The sequence below is a fragment of the Mandrillus leucophaeus genome, unplaced genomic scaffold (assembly GCF_000951045.1).
Source record: "Mandrillus leucophaeus isolate KB7577 unplaced genomic scaffold, Mleu.le_1.0 Scaffold878, whole genome shotgun sequence".
Classification (NCBI taxonomy): domain Eukaryota; kingdom Metazoa; phylum Chordata; class Mammalia; order Primates; family Cercopithecidae; genus Mandrillus; species Mandrillus leucophaeus.
In genome coordinates, this window is record NW_012109563.1 from 412,651 (window position 1) to 428,683 (window position 16,033).

At 40.2% G+C, this 16,033-nt stretch overlaps 1 protein-coding gene across 1 annotated transcript in view; it reads right to left on the minus strand.

Annotated features, from left to right (window-relative positions):
- Positions 1–16,033, minus strand: part of DNER (delta/notch-like EGF repeat containing) — a 234,810-nt gene that overhangs the window by 25,190 nt on the left and 193,587 nt on the right. The window contains exon 9 of the mRNA XM_011969147.1: positions 7,484–7,615. Within this exon, the coding sequence (XP_011824537.1) occupies positions 7,484–7,615 (132 nt within the window). The remainder of the gene's footprint in view (positions 1–7,483; positions 7,616–16,033) is intronic.

Below are 16,033 nucleotides of genomic sequence, written 5' to 3' on the forward strand. Positions count from 1 at the left end.
CGTCTAAAAATACCAAAATTAGCCAGGAGTGGTAGCACACACCTGTAATCCCAGCTACTCAGGAGGCTGAGGTAGGAGAGTCACTTGAACCTGGGAGGCAGAGGTTGCGGTGAGCTGAGATCGCACCACTGCACTCCAGCCTGGATAGAGCGAGACTCTGTCTCAAAAAATAAAAATAAAATAATAAAATAAAATAAAGAAAACTGGAGGGGTGGCTAGCAAAATGGTCGCATAGGAACAGCTCCAGTGTGTAGCTCCCAGCAAGATCAATGCAGAAGGCAGGTGATTTCTGCATTTCCAACTGAGGTAGCTGGCTCATCTCATTGGGAATGGTTAGACAGTGGGTGCAGCCCATGGAGAGTGAGCAGAAGCAGGGTGGGGCGTTGCCCCACCCAGGAAGCACAAGGGGTCAGGGAACTCCCTCCCCTAGCCAAGGGAAGCTGTGAGGGACTGTGCTGTGAGGAATGGTGCAGTCCGGCCCAGATACTATGCTTTTCCCATGGTCTTCACAACCCACAGACCAGGAGATTCCCTCGGGTACCTATGCCACCAGGGCCCTGGGTTTCAAGCACAAAACTGGGCAGCCGTTTGGGCAGACACCAAGCTAGCTGCAGGAGTATTTTTTTTTCATAACCCAGTGGCTCCTGGAACACCAGTGAGACAGAACTGTTCACTCCCCTGGAAACGGGGCTGAACCAGGGAGCCAAGTGTTCTAGCTCAGCAGATCCCACCTCCACGGAGCCTAGCAATTTAAAATCCACTGGCTTGAAATTCTTGCTACCAGCTCAGCAGTCTGAAGTCGACCTGGGACACTCAAGCTTGGTGGGGGGAGGGGGGTCCACCACTGTTACTGAGGCTTGAGTAGGTGGTTTTCCCCTCACAGTGTAAACAAAGCTGCCAGGAAGTTTGACTGGATGGAGCCCACCACAGCACCGCAAAGCCACTATAACCAGACTGCCTCTCTAGATTCCTCCTCTCTGGGCAGGGCATCTCTGAAAGAAAGGCAGAAGCCTCAGTAAGGAGCTTATAGATAAAACTCCCATCTCCCTGGGACAGAACACCTGGGGGAAGGGGCAGCTGTGGGTGCAGCTTCAGCAGACTTAAATGTTCTGCCTCCTGGCTCTGAAGAGAGCAGTAGATCTCCCAGCACAGCACTCGAGCTCTGATAAGGGACAGGCTGCCTCCTCAAGTGGGTGCCTCCTGACAGAGAGACACCTCCCAGCAGGGGTCAACAGACACCTCTTATAGGAGAACTCCAGCTGGCATCTGCCAGGTGCCCCTCTGGGAAGAAGCTTCCAGAGGAAGGAACAGGCAGACATCTTTGCTGTTCCACAGCCTCCACTGGTGATACCTAGGCAAACGGTCTGGAGTGGACCTCCAGCAAACTCCAGCAGACCCACAGCAGAGGGGTCTGACTGTTAGATGGAAAACTAACAAACAGAAAGGAATAGCATCAACACCAACAAAAATGATATCCACACAGAAACCCCATCTGAAGGTCACCAACATCAAAGACCAAAGGTAGATAAATCCACAAAGATGAGGAAAAACCAGCACAGAAAGGCTGAAAATTCCAAAAACCAGAACGCCTCTTCTCCTCCAAAGGATCACAACTTCTCATCGGCGAGGAAACAAAACTGGACAGAAAATAAGTTTGACAAATTGACAGAAGTAGGCTTCAGAAGGTGGGTAATAACAAACTCCTCCAAGCTAAAGAAGCATGTTCTAACCCAAAGCAAGGAAGCTAAGAAACTTGAAAAAAGATTAGATGAATTGCTAACTAGAATAACCAGTTTAGAGAAGAACATAAATGACCTGATGGAGCTGAAAAACACAGCAAGACAATTTTGTGAAGCATACACAAGTATCAATATCCAAATAGATCAAGCAGAAGAAAGGATATAAGAGACTGAAGACCAACTTAATGAAATTAAGCGTGAAGACAAGATTAGAGAAAAAAGAATGAAAAGGAATAAACAAAGCCTCCAAGAAACAGGGGACTATGTGAAAAGACCAAACCTGTTTGATTGGTGTACCTGAAAGTGACTGGGAGAATGGAACCAAGTTGGAAAACACTTGGTTCCATTCCATAGGATATTATCCAGGAGAACTTTCCCAACCTAGCAAGACAGGCCAACATTCAAATTCAGAAAATACAGAGAACATCACAAAGATGCTCCTCAAGAAGAGCAACCCCAAGACACATAATCATCATATTCACCAAGGTTGAAGTGAAGGAAAAATGTTAAGGGCAGCCAGAGAGAAAGGTCAGGTTACCCACAAAAGGAAGTCCATCAGACTAACTGCGGATCTCTCTGAAGATCCTACAAGCCAGAAAAGAGTGAGGACCAATATTCAACATTCTTAAAGAAAACAATTTTCAACCCAGAATTTCATATCCAGCCAACCTAAGCTTCATAAGTGAAGGAGAAATAAAATCCTTTATAGACAAGCAATTGCTGAGAGATTTTGTCACCACCAGGCCTGCCTTACAAGAGCTCCTGAAGGAAGCACTAAATATGGAAAGGAAAAACCAGTATCAGCCACTGCAAAAACATACCAAATTGTAAAGACAACCGACACTATGAAAAAACTGCATCAACTAACGGGCAAAACAACCAGCTAGCATCATAATGACAGGAGAAAATTCACACATAACAATACTAACCTTAAATGTAAATGGGCTAAATGCCCCAATTAAAAGACATACACTGGCAAATTGGATAGAGTCAAGAGCCATCAGTGTGCTGTATTCAGGATACCCATCTCACGTGCAAAAACGCACACAGTCTTAAAATAAAGGGATGGAGGAATAGTTACCAAGCAAATGGAAAGCAAAAAAAGGAGGGATTTCAATCCTAATCTCTACCAAAACAGACTTTAAGACAACAAAGATCAAAAAAGACAAAGAAGGGCATTATATAATGGTAAAGGGATCAATGCAACAAGAAGAGCTAACTATCTTAAATATATATGTACCCAATACAGGAGCACCCAGATTCATAAAGCAAGCTCTTAGAGACCTACAAAGAGAATTAGACTCCTACACAATAATAGTGGGAGACTTTAACACCCTACTGTCAATATTAGACAGATCCACAAGACAGAAAATTAACAAGAATATTCAGGACTTGAACTCAGCTCTGGACCAAGCAGACCTAATAGACATCTACAGGACTCTCCACTCCAAATCAACAGAATATACATTCTTCTCAGCACCACATCACACTTATTCTAAAATTGACCACATAATTGGAAGTATAACACTCCTCAGCAATTACAAAAGAATGGAAATCACAACAAACAGTCTCTTAGACCACAGTGCAATCAAATTAGAACTCAGGATTAAGGAACTCCCTCAAAACTGCACAACTACAAGGAAAGAGAACAACCTACTCTGAATGACTACTGGGTGCATAACGAAATTAATGCAGAAATAAATAAGTTCTTTGAAACTAATGAGAACAAAGACACAATGTACCAGAATCTCTGGTACACAGCGAAAGCAGTGTTTAGAGGGAAATTTATAGCACTAAATGCCCACAGGAGAAAGTGGGAAAGATCTAAAATCAACACCCTGACATCACAATTAAAAGAACTAGAGAAGCAAAAACAAACAAATTCAAAAGCTAGCAGAAGACAAGAAATAACTAAGATCAGAGCAGAACTGAAGGAGACAGAGACAAGAAAAACCCTTCAAAAAAAATCAAGGAATCCAGGAGCTGGTTTTTCGAAAAGATTAACAAAATACATAGACCATTAGCAAGACAAACAAAGAAGAGAGAAGAATCAAATAGACACAATAAAAATGATAAAGGGGATATCACCACTGATCTGACAGAAATACAAACTACCATCAGAGAATACCATAAACACCTCTATGCAAATAAACTAGAAAATCTAGAAGAAACAGATAAATTCCTGGACACTTACACTCTTCCAAGACTAAACCAGGAAGAAGTTGAATCCCTGAATAGACCAATAACAAGTTCTGAAATTGAGGCAGTAATTAATAGCCTACCAACCAAAAAAAGCCCAGGACCAGATGGATTCACAGCCAAATTCTATCAGAGGTACAAAGAGGAGCTGGTACCACTCCTTCTGAAACTATTCCAAACAACAGGAAAGAGGGACTCCTTCCTAACTCATTTTATGAGGCCAGCATCATCCTGATACCAAAACCTGGCAGAGACACAACTAAAAAAAGAAAATTTCAGGCCAATATCCCTGATAAACATTGATGCAAAAATCCTCAATAAAATACTGGCAAACCAAATCCAGCAGCACATCGAAAAGTTTATCCACCACTGCAATCCAGTCTGGGTGACGGAGCGAGACTCCATCCAGAAAAAAAAAGAAAGAAAGAAAAAGAAAAAGCTTATCCACCACGATCAAGTTGGCTTCATCCCTAGGATGCAAGGGTTCAACATATGCAAATCAATAAATGTAATCCATCACATAAACAGAACCAATGATAAAAACCACATGATTGTCTCAATAGATGCAGAAAAGGCCTTCGATAAAGTTCAACACCTCTTCATGCTAAAACCTCTCAATAAACTAGGTATTGACAGAACGTATCTCAAAATAATAAGAGCTATTTATGAAAAACCACAGCCAATATCAGAATGAATGGGCAAAAGTTAGAAGCATTCCCTTTGAAAACTGGCACAAGATAAGGATGCCTTCTCTCACCACTCCTATTCAACATAGTATTGGAAGTTCTGGCCAGATCAATCAGGCAAGGGAAAGAAATAAAGGGTATTCAAATAGGAAGAGAGGAAGTAAAATAGTCTCTGTTTGCAGATGACATGATTGTATATTTAGAAAACCCATTGTCTCAGCTCAAAATCTCCTTAAGCTGATAAGCAACTTTAGCAAAGTCTCAAGATACAAAATCATTGTGCAAAAATCACAAGCTTTCCTATACACCAATAATAGACAAACAGAGAGCCAAATCATGAGTGAATTCTCATTCACAATTGTGACAAAGAGAATAAAATACATAAAAATACAACTTACAAGGGATGTGAAGGACCTCCCAAGGAGAACTACAAACCACTGTTCAAGGAAATAAGAGAAGACACAAACAAATGAAAACACATTTCATGCTCATAGATAGAATTAATATCCTGAAAATGGCTATACTGCCCAAAGTAATTTATACATTCAATGCTATCCCCACCAAGCTACCACTGACTTTCTTCACAGAATTAGAAAAAACTACTTTAAATTTCATATGGAACCAAAAAAGAGCCTGTATGTCAAGACAATTCTAAGCAACAAAAACAAAGCTGGAAGCATCATGATACGTAACTGCAAACTATACTACAAGGCTACGGTAACCAAAACGTCATGATACTGGTACCAAAACAGATATATAGACCAATGGAAAAGAACAGAGGCTTCAGAACACCACACGTCTGCAACCATCTGATCTTTGATAAACCTGACAAAAACAGCATTGGTGAAAAGATTCTCTATTTAATAAATGGTGTTGGGAAAACAGGCTAGCCATATGCAGAAAACTGAAACTGGATCCCTTTCTTACACCTTATACAAAAATTAACTCAAGATGGATAAAAGACGTATACATAAGACCTAAAACTATAAAAACCCTAGAAGACAACCTAGGCAACACCATTCAGGACATTGGCATGGGCAAAGACTTCAGGACTACAACACCAAAAGCAATGGCAACAAAGGCCAAAATTGACAAATGGAATCTAATAAACTAAGGAGCTTCTGCACAACAAAAGAAACTATCATCACAGTGAAAAGACAACCTACAGAATGGGAGAAAATTTTTGCAATCTATCCATCTGAAAAAGGGCTAATATCCAGAATCTACAAAGAACTTAAACAAATTTACAAGAAAAACAAACAAACAACCCCATCAAAAAGTGGGCAAAAGGTATGAACAGATACCTCTCAAAAGAACAGATACCTCTCAAAAGGACATTTATGCAACCAACAAACATATGAAAAAAAGTTCATCATCACTGGTCATTAGTGAAATGCAAATCAAAACCACAATGAGATACCATCTCACACCAGTTAGAATGGTGATCATTAAAAAGTCAGGAAACAACAGATGCTGGAGAGGATGTGGAGAAATAGGAACACTTTTATACACTTGGTGGGAATGTAAATTAGTTCAACCATTGTGGAAGACAGTGTGGCAATTCCTTAAGGATCTAGAACCAGAAATACCATTTGACCCAGCAATCCCATTACTGGGTATATACCCAAAGGATTATAAATCATTCTACTATAAAGAAACATGCACATGTATGTTTATTGAAGCATTGTTCACAACAGCAAAGACTTGAAACCAACCCAAATGCCCATCAGTGATAGACTGGAAAAAGAAAATGTGGCACATATACACCATGTAATACTATGCATCCATAAAAAAGGATGAGTTCATGTCCTTTGCAGGGACATGGATTAAGCTGGAAACCATCATTCTCAGCAAACTAACACAGGAACAGAAAACCAAACACCACATATTCTCACTCATAAGTGGGAGTTGAACAATGAGAACACATGGACACAGGGAGGGGAACATCATACACTGGGGCCTGTCAGGTGGTGGGAAGCTAGGGGAGGGATAGCATGAGGAGAAATACGTAATGTAGATGATAGGTTGATGGGTGCAGCAAACCACCATGGCATGTGTATGCAACAAACCTGCATGTTCTGCACATGTATCCCAGAACTTAAAGTATAATAGAAAGAAAAAGGAAGGAAGGAAGGAAGGAAGGAAGGAAGGAAGGAAGGAAGGAGGGAAGGAAGGAAGGAAGGCAGGCAGGCAGGCAGGCTGGCTCAATTCCATGTCAGTTCACATTTTCACTTCAATCCTAGTAGATACATTGTTTTAAGGTGTAAAATCTTGATTAAGACATTTATCAAACTTCTATTTGTTCACCCTAAGAGATCATTCAGCTTTAAGCAGCCCAAAATGTTTTCAGCTTTTCTTTTAAGCTTGTCTTCACTGAACTTTTCTCCAGGCAATAGATGGAACTTAATACATCTGAAGACACTTGAACACATAAATAAAAAGGGAATTTACATTCTGTGTGTGTGTGTGTGTGTGTGTGTGTGTGTGTGTTTTAATTTTCAACACAAAGACTCTATTTTTTGATATGATTCTAATGCTTTTCTGTTCAGCACATTTTTGGCTGCATGAGTAGCAGTGAACTCTGGATGACATCTGAAAATTCTCATCCTGGGGAAAGGCTGGCTTCGGACTCAGGAAGGAGTGGGGGCAGCAGAATGCAGGGGGCAAACATGCTAAACTGGGTATTGAGCACCAAAATGGGACAAGTGTAGCTCCGGTTGTCCCTCTGGGACTCACTGCCTCATCGGCCAGTGACTCGGGGGCTTTCTGGTCACAGTCGGCATCTTTTTGATGAAGGAAAATGCTTAAGTAACAGCTATAAATGTTAAATAACAGTGGCTGAACTGCAGAAATACTTACGGATCTCACAGTTTGCTCCCACCCAACCATGCGGGCAGTGGCAGGTGTAACCATTGGACTGGTCCAGACAGCTCCCACCATGGTGGCAGGGGTTACTGTCACATTCATTTATGTCAATGTCACACTCTTCACCTAGGGAGATAAGAAAAAGCAGTGGTGAAACCGCTGCACCCATGGTTCCTGCCATTTTTTCTGGCCAAAAAGTAAAGATCCCAGGCTAAGGGTCATAACCTTTAGCAATAGATCCTAACCTGCTGTTTGTACAAAGTGCAGAACTCTCAGAAAATTCCAGACACGGGATCTTTTACTTCAGTAAAATTAAAAAGGAAAAAAATATATATATAGCACTGGTAAAAAGAATCTTTCCTTTAGTCTACTTAACTAGTTAACTAGTTTCATTTAGCTAGTTAAGTGAGGTTGATTCCCATGTCTGAATAAATCTTTCCAGGATCAGAAAAAGTGAAGTTGGGGTCTTGATTTTATTAAAGAAGTCTATTTTATGTTGGAATTCATCAGCTGAATCTTATTATTTATTTTTCTGAAACTCCAGAAAGCTGAAAACTCACAGTTTATGATTATTCTGTAGCCAAGTATTTGAGTGTGTGAGACTGGACATTTGACTCTTGTCTGGAAAGTTCTAGGACATAGTTGTGCACCCAGCCTGAGTCAATTAGGAAAGATTACTTCACTTTCCAAATCCCTGGATGTGATTCTGCTTGAAGTTGGGGGACATGAAATGCCCAGGAAAAGCATCAGGTCCACCTAAGAAGAGAAGTTGTGAAGACTAGGGTTAATCTAAACCTGACCTAATTTTTTTCTGAGAAATGGTGGCCCAAGGGAAGCTGTCAGTTATTCTCCCATAAGGAAGAATGTGACCTTCAGCTCATGACCCTGGCTAGACCCAACTTTTCAGGACATCTTTGTGTGCTTCAGAGAGAACCTGATAGAAATTACAAACCAGGGTCCAGAGCCAATGTCAGTGATTCGAACATCACCTTAGAACAAAGCCATCTTCAAGTGATTTTAAAGCCATCATTATGAGTCAATACTAAATGCATACACTTCTTAAATTCAAAGGCATCTCATCAAAGGTGAAGAGAAGAGGATATTTCAAATTGAGGCACTCCCTCTCTCAAAAGTTTGAAAACGAGAAAAAGAAATTTTCAAAATAAGCCCTCCTTTGCTTAGATAAATGCAGAAAGTGATGAGAAAACAAAACTCCTAGCATTGCTATGGTCATGGACTAAAGATATTTTTGTCCATTTTTCAAAAGCAATGTTTCAGTATACACTCAAGTGATTACTTCTGGGCTCACTTAATTAGCATTAAATTGCTTTTCTATCTGCTATTGGTTTACCTATTATAAAACCACTGTATGTCACTCAGGCCATTTTAGAGGAGGAATCTCACACTAAAATATTCTATGTCTGTTTTATCTCACACTGTTTTTATACCTGGCATCTTACTATTTTATTTTTAAATAAAATCTGTTGAACAAAACATTTACAATTTCTAGGTCCTACTAGGTTGATTATAATTCAGTAATATATACATGAATTTGTTTCCTGCAACAAATATAGTCACTTACATCAATAGTAAAAAACGTGAAATTGATTGCCTATTTCAAAGGCTGTCTTTCCATTAATGGGGCAATCACTCTTAGTAGAAACAGTCATAGATTAAACTATTACAAATGGCATCACATGGTAGACTGGTTGAAGAGACATATAACCAAGAACGTGCTGAGAAATGTTAAAAGGATGAAATCAAAGACCTTAACAAGCATATACATCAGTACTTCTTTCCAACCATCTAGGAAGATAAGTGTAATTGGAGATATTTACTAAAGAATAGCTTTCTTTAGCTGGCAATCTGAACACTGCAAATTCTGAAATGAGACGCTCTGTTACCTTTACAAGAATAGCTACAGAAACAGCCCACATTTCCCTACTGCTACGATCTGGCAAAACTCAAAAGCCTCACTCTGCTTCAGGAAGTCCAATGTCAATGACATATGCTTTTCATTTCCTAAACTCCATGCAGTCTCAGGGCTATCAGTTCAGTCCATCCAGGCCTGCTCCAGTCCAGAGCTTCTCCAAGAAGGCAAATGCCACAATCAAGAGCCAGGGCAGCCCCATGCATGTATTAAATCTTGGATCACTAAGGGGCTCTAACATAGTCAGGAGAAGCCCAAGGTCCCTAGAATTGTCTGTTCTTGGGACCCACTAGATTGGACAGATTTGGTAAGAATGGAGATGGCGGGGAAGAAAATAGGATGAACTCTTGCTGTAGACATTTATCAAATACAGTATCTAAAATCCAACTAGGGCCAAACTTATCTCATTCGGGTTTTCATCACCATAATGTTCTTAGAGTTACACTGGGGGTTAAATGATGCAAATTAATGAAATCAATCATATGCCAGTCAGGGCCCCAATTCGCTGACAGCTATTTCTGCAACATATGTGCTCTGGCAGAACCCTGGAGTGATGCACAGTTCTCAGATACCTTTGGGTTTATTCTAATGGCCTCTTTTATAGACAAACACTCCTTACGCATCTAGTTGAATCAGTTATTCCTCAACTGGCTCTCAGTTTGAGGCCTTTGCTGTGTTCTATGCTGGCTGGCAATAGGAATATGAGGTGACTCAAATGATGGAGTCCCTCAAGGGAATTTTCAACCAGAGACACCCAAGGATGACTGTTGTTCTCTGCCTTACGATGATCATGCTTTTTACTGTTGGTCTTATGCAAAGTGTTTGAAGATGCACTATGAATTACAGAAAATAAGTTTGGCTTCATTTGCGTTTCCCCATATTAACAGCATTATGTTTGTATATGCATTTCAACACCACAACATTCCATTCTCAATCAATATTCATTTTAACTTATTTTATTATAAGAGTTCTTAGTATACAGTATTATCTTTCTTTACTAATAGTTAACTAATAAATCTTTGAGCTTTTGCTGTCCTGAGCCAATTGACTTTTCAGTTGGCTCACTTACTCTTTTTAAATTTGAGTTAGAAAAAACAATTATTCTTAAGTCACTGTTATTCTTAATAACATCTATTAAGAAAATACAAAATGAAATTTCTACTTGACTAAGGCTAGCAATCAAGGTCTGAACTTTAAGTCTTTTATAATTATTTTTTTTTTCTTTTCTTTTTTTTTTTTTTTTTTAACAAAATCTCACTCTATCACCCAGGCTTCAGTACAGTGGCACAATCTTGGCTCACAGAAAGTTCTGCCTCCCAGGTTCAAACGATTCTCCTGCCTCAGCCTCCCCAGTAGCTGGGATTATAGGCATGTGCCACCATGCCCAGTGAATTTTTTGTATTTTTAGTAGAGATGGGGTTTTGCCTTGTTGCCCAGGCTGATCTTGAATTCCTGACCTCAGGTGATCTGCCACCTCAGCCTCCTCCCAAAGTGCTAGGAATACAAGCATGAGCCACTGTGCCCAGTCAATTTTTTTTTCAATGTATTACCTTCTATGAGGCAAAATGTAAGTACACTGGGTATCACATTTGGTAGTACTTATGCAAATTTACAAGCATACGGATTCTGCTTGCTTTCCTTGGGTAAATTAGGAAATGCAAAAAGCCAAAACCATCCAAAGTTACCACTGTTAGTATGTCCTTGGGTTAACACAGTCCCCATTAAAAGATATTGATGACAATTACCATAATCATAATATCTAGTATTAAATATATGCCTTCTATGTGGCAGGCACTGACTGGGTGCTTTGACTATAACTCTTTCATATACTTCACTAAGATTTTATTCAAGATAAAGTGAGTTTTTAAAATTATTTTGAATTTTTTTATCATGATGGAATAACTGGAACCTGTCTTGCCTTCCCTCCATAAACAACTAGACAACTAGATGAAATATATGAAAAAAAAAAAAAAAAACAACAACTATGAGGACATTGGACAACAGGAAGTCCATGACGGTGATTGCTGCAAGAAGGGAAATAAAACAGCTGAGTACCACAATCATTCTGGCTTTCTTCCTGGAATTAATTTAGAACACAGTGGTTTCACTGCCTTGAGGAGACAAATATCAGAGTGCATGGAGGCCAAGGTAGCTGTAATTTGTAGGAAAGACCACAACACAAGATAGAACCACTCAGAAAATGAGCACCGGAAATCTGCTGCATCCCTTGGGCTGTTGCTGAGGACATGTGTGTGTGTAACTTGAAGCTTGGCAAACAAAATGACAGATGAACGGTTCCCAAACTCACAGAGGACTCAGAGATATTCAGATTTGCACAGCCAGGGTGGAACTATTTCATCGATTACCCAGTACATTCAGTGAAGCCACAAAAGATCACATCTTAGTAATGGGGCACAACTATCCCTAGAGTAAGGCTACTCTACATTTACCTCCCCAAAATGTACAACAAACCTTGAAAGGATTAATTAGGTCAGCAAGTTACTTACCTGACACACACAAAAAAAGTCCATTACTTTTTTTAAAAAAAGACAATAAAATCCAGTCACTCAACAACTGAATCCACAATGACCATCATTCAAACAAAAATTAATAGACATGCAACAAAGTAGAATCATGTGACCCATAACTGCATGAAAATCAGTCAAAAGACACAGATTCAGAAATAACATGAGAGCTAGCAGACAACAAATTTGTTCAAAATGTGAAATAAAATACAAAAAACAATGAACAGAAACATGGAAAATAAAAAACAAGCCCAATGGAACTATTAGATATGAAAAATATAATATCTGAAATTGTTTTTAGAACTCAATGATTTTAATAGTAGATTAGTGGCTCACACCTGTAATCCTGGCACTCTGGGAGTCCGAGGCAGGCTGATAACCTGAGGTCAGGAGTTTGAGACCAGCCTGGGCAACATGGCAAAACCCCATCTCTACTAAAAAAACAAAAATTAGCTGGGCGTGATGGCACATGCCTGTAATCCCAACTACTCAGCAGGCTGAGGCAAGAGAATCTTGAACCAGGGATGCAGAGGTTGCAGTGAGCCGAGATCACACCACTGTACTCCAGCCTGGGTGACAGAGTGAGACTCCATCTTAAAATAAATAAATAAATAAAAATAAAAAATAGTAGATTAGACACTGTCGAAAAAAATATTAGTAAAGTTGAAAACAGAGCAATAGAAGCTTGACAAACTGAAACTCAGAAAGAAAAAAGACTTTCAAAAAAACTAAGCAGAGACTCTGGCCCACTGGACAATTTTAAGCAGTCTAAGATAGATGTACTCAGAATCCCAGAGAAAGGATATGAAGCCAAAAATAATATTTAATAAATTAATAGCTAAACATTTCCAAGTTTGATGAAAACTGTAACCACAGATTCAAGATGTGCAACAAACCCCAAGCAGGATAAACATAAGAAAATCACACACACACACATATCACAGTGCAGAAGTCAAAGCAACTGCATCTTGGGTGTTGATCCACCACGTTGGCTTCTGATTAACCACAGTTCCAGGAACATCTGTAAGGATTCCAGTGTATGTACTGTTCCTTGTACAAGAAAAGATACTTACCATAAATCCTGCCCTTTGGTCAAAACAACCTTGATGTTATTGTACTTCGATTGTCCTGCACATCCCTTCTGAACTACCTCTCCTCTGTGGATCATAAGCCCTGGGTCCACAGGGTAATGGTGTGGGTGTGGGGATCCACTATCTTGTTTCCCCACTACCCAAGACACAGACAGGCTTCTCTTCATAAGTCCTTATGAAACATTTCTTTCTGATAAACTGAATATGTCAGCCAAGATCTTTCTTTAGCCTCTCAGCTTCCTCAGACTTTGGGGGCAGGTTTGCAGAGGCCTGCAGGAGCTGAGAGACCAAGAAATGGGCAAAGGGAATGAAGCATCTGTGTGGGTAATCCCAGGTGGCAGCCACTTCTATGTGGAGTGGTGTGGCTCACCTTTTAGACGCTTGTGTGTGGGTACAGGGACACCCCAAAATGCTGGTGTGTTTAGAGTGACTTTTAAGTGAGAGCCATCTGTCGCACTGCAGTAAGGAAGGATGGCGAGCAGCCACTGCTCTAACATGGCCACTTCTGTGGCCATTGAGGACAGGAGCCCATCTAGCAGCAAAAGCAAAGTAAAATGGCTTGAGGGGGATTTAAAATTAGAAAAGAGTTTCTAAAGAGCTCTATTGTCAAAAGTACAGCTTCATTGTTTTAAGGTCTCTATTCTCTCTCTGTAAAACTTCTCAGTCAGATGAATTCTGTTTTCTCCATTTACATCTGTCTCTCCCTCCCTCCTCTTGCTACCCTCGATGCCACATGAGGAACCTACAAAAAGGAACTTCTGACAGTCTGGGATCCCTTGGAGACAGAAAATACTCCTCTTTGCGAGAGGTACCTCTATTTTTCTTTATGGAACCGCAAGAGTTATAAGCAGACAGATTCCTCCTGGGTCTAAAACACGACTCTCTTTTGTATTGTGTTACCTGACCTGTTTGGCTTTTAGGAGTCCCAGAGTTTACTTTGTACCATGAGAGGACTTGCCCTTGCTGTGTGTAATAACTGGCAGTCACAGGTAAGAGATACAGTCTTAGAGGTGGTTGACGGCACTTGGCAGAAAATGATTATTACTACAGGGGGATACTCATTTCTTTGGGAATTTACATAAGAAAACTGTGGTTTGAGTACCTAAAGGCTACAGAAAAATGCCGTACTGTGGGATAAGACACCCTTTGGGGGATGGGCTGATCGCAGAGTGGGCTGATCAGCCTTGAGTTGCCCATCAGCCTCGGCGGAATGTCCTTGCAGTGAGGTGCACTGTGGAAGCATTGCACTATCCAGTCCTGTGGTGTTTCCCTCTTTTGGGGGACCCAGGATTCAGTGTAAAATGGGATCCTTGGTTTTGAGGGATCTAAACATTCTGCCTTTTTGCTGTACCTGCTCAAGTGTTCAGCCCTACAAACTGCATGCTTTAAAGGGCTCCACCCTGGGCCTGGTGCAGTGGCTCACGCCTGTAATCCCAGCACTTTGGGAAGTTGAGGCGGGCAGATCACCTGAGGTAAGGAGTTCGAGACCAGCCTGGCCAACATAGTAAAACCACATCTCTACTAAAACTACAAAAAATCAGCTGCGTGGTGGCACACCTGTAATCCCAGTTACTTGGGAGGCTGAGGGAGGAGAATCACTTGAACCCAAGAGGCGGAGTTTGCAGTGAGCAGAGATGGTGCCATTGCACTCCAGCCTAGGTGACAGAGCAAGACTCTGTCTCAAAAAAAAAAACAAAAACAAAAAACAGGTTCTACCCTAAAGCCAATAATCTAGATAAGAAACAAACTAAGTGAAAAAGAAAACAGTTTTCCTGGCAATCTTGTTTTCAGATAACAATGGCAGTCTAAGTTCCCTGTCTTTGAGATGTAAATTTCCTACCTTGTTTCACCTAAGAGTCATGTTTTTGGAAATGATTAACCGTCTAAAGAGGGGGAAAGAAACTGAAAACTGGCAAAAGAAAAATCTTATAAATCTATAAGATCTGCTTCTGTGTGTCTGTATGTCTATATTTTAAATGTGTCATGTATATGTGATATATCCCTACCAAAATATATAAAAGAGCTCTAATTAATTGGCGTAAAGTAAGTGCTTCAGACAAATATTTTATCAAGAAGATAGAAACCAACTCAAATGCCTTTTAGTTTTACATGATTTTAGTAATCTTTGGTAAATAAAACTAGTTTCAAGATTTCTTTCAGTAACTTAAGAGTTAAAGAGTTAAAATACTAGTTAATATGGAAAAGTAGTATCATCTAGTTTAGAGGTTATTTAAAGTTTGTTTCAAAGTGAAAGGAAAAAAATGACATAGGTAAAATTAAGTGGACAGAAACAGAAAGAACAAAAGGGTAGGGAATGAGAAATTTTTGATTCCACGGTGGTCACGTGGTCACCACCTATGGTATGGAGCCCAGCTATGCTGTACTTAGTTGATAAAGGTAAAAGTTACCAATGGAACTTAGGAATTTAACTCTGGGGAAGACGGTTCACTGGATGCGTAAGAAAATGCAGACTAATAAGGAAAAAGTGAAATATTAAACCCCTTGGTAAAGGTTATCTATAATAGCTAAAATAAAAGTAAAAGAGAGTGATGGTTGGGCCTTGAGGCTGAACCAAGCTCAGATGTGGGTCTGTCTGAGCATAGGTCACTAGCCTCAAAGGGGAAAATTATGTCAGGGCAACAAAAAGTACCTCTGAGACTCTGGTTACCAAGAGGGTAGTCAATGTGAGGCAAGGGCAAAACCAAGTAACCACTGAAATCAGAAGGTCTAGTGTGAAGGAATTGTGCCATTTTGTAGGTAGGATTATTAGCTTCCTCAGACTTTGGGGGTGGGTTTGCATAGACCTGTCCACTGTGGAACAAACAGGCACATCACAATCAACTTGCTAAAACTTAGTAATGAAAACTCCTAAAAACAGCCAGAGTGAGAGTTCTGGTTTTGGAAAGATGAACCAGATATATTTTCCCTGTCCCTCCCACCAAGGACAAGTAAAAACCCTAGACATTGTACATAAAATAAACATAAGAAAATTCCAAGA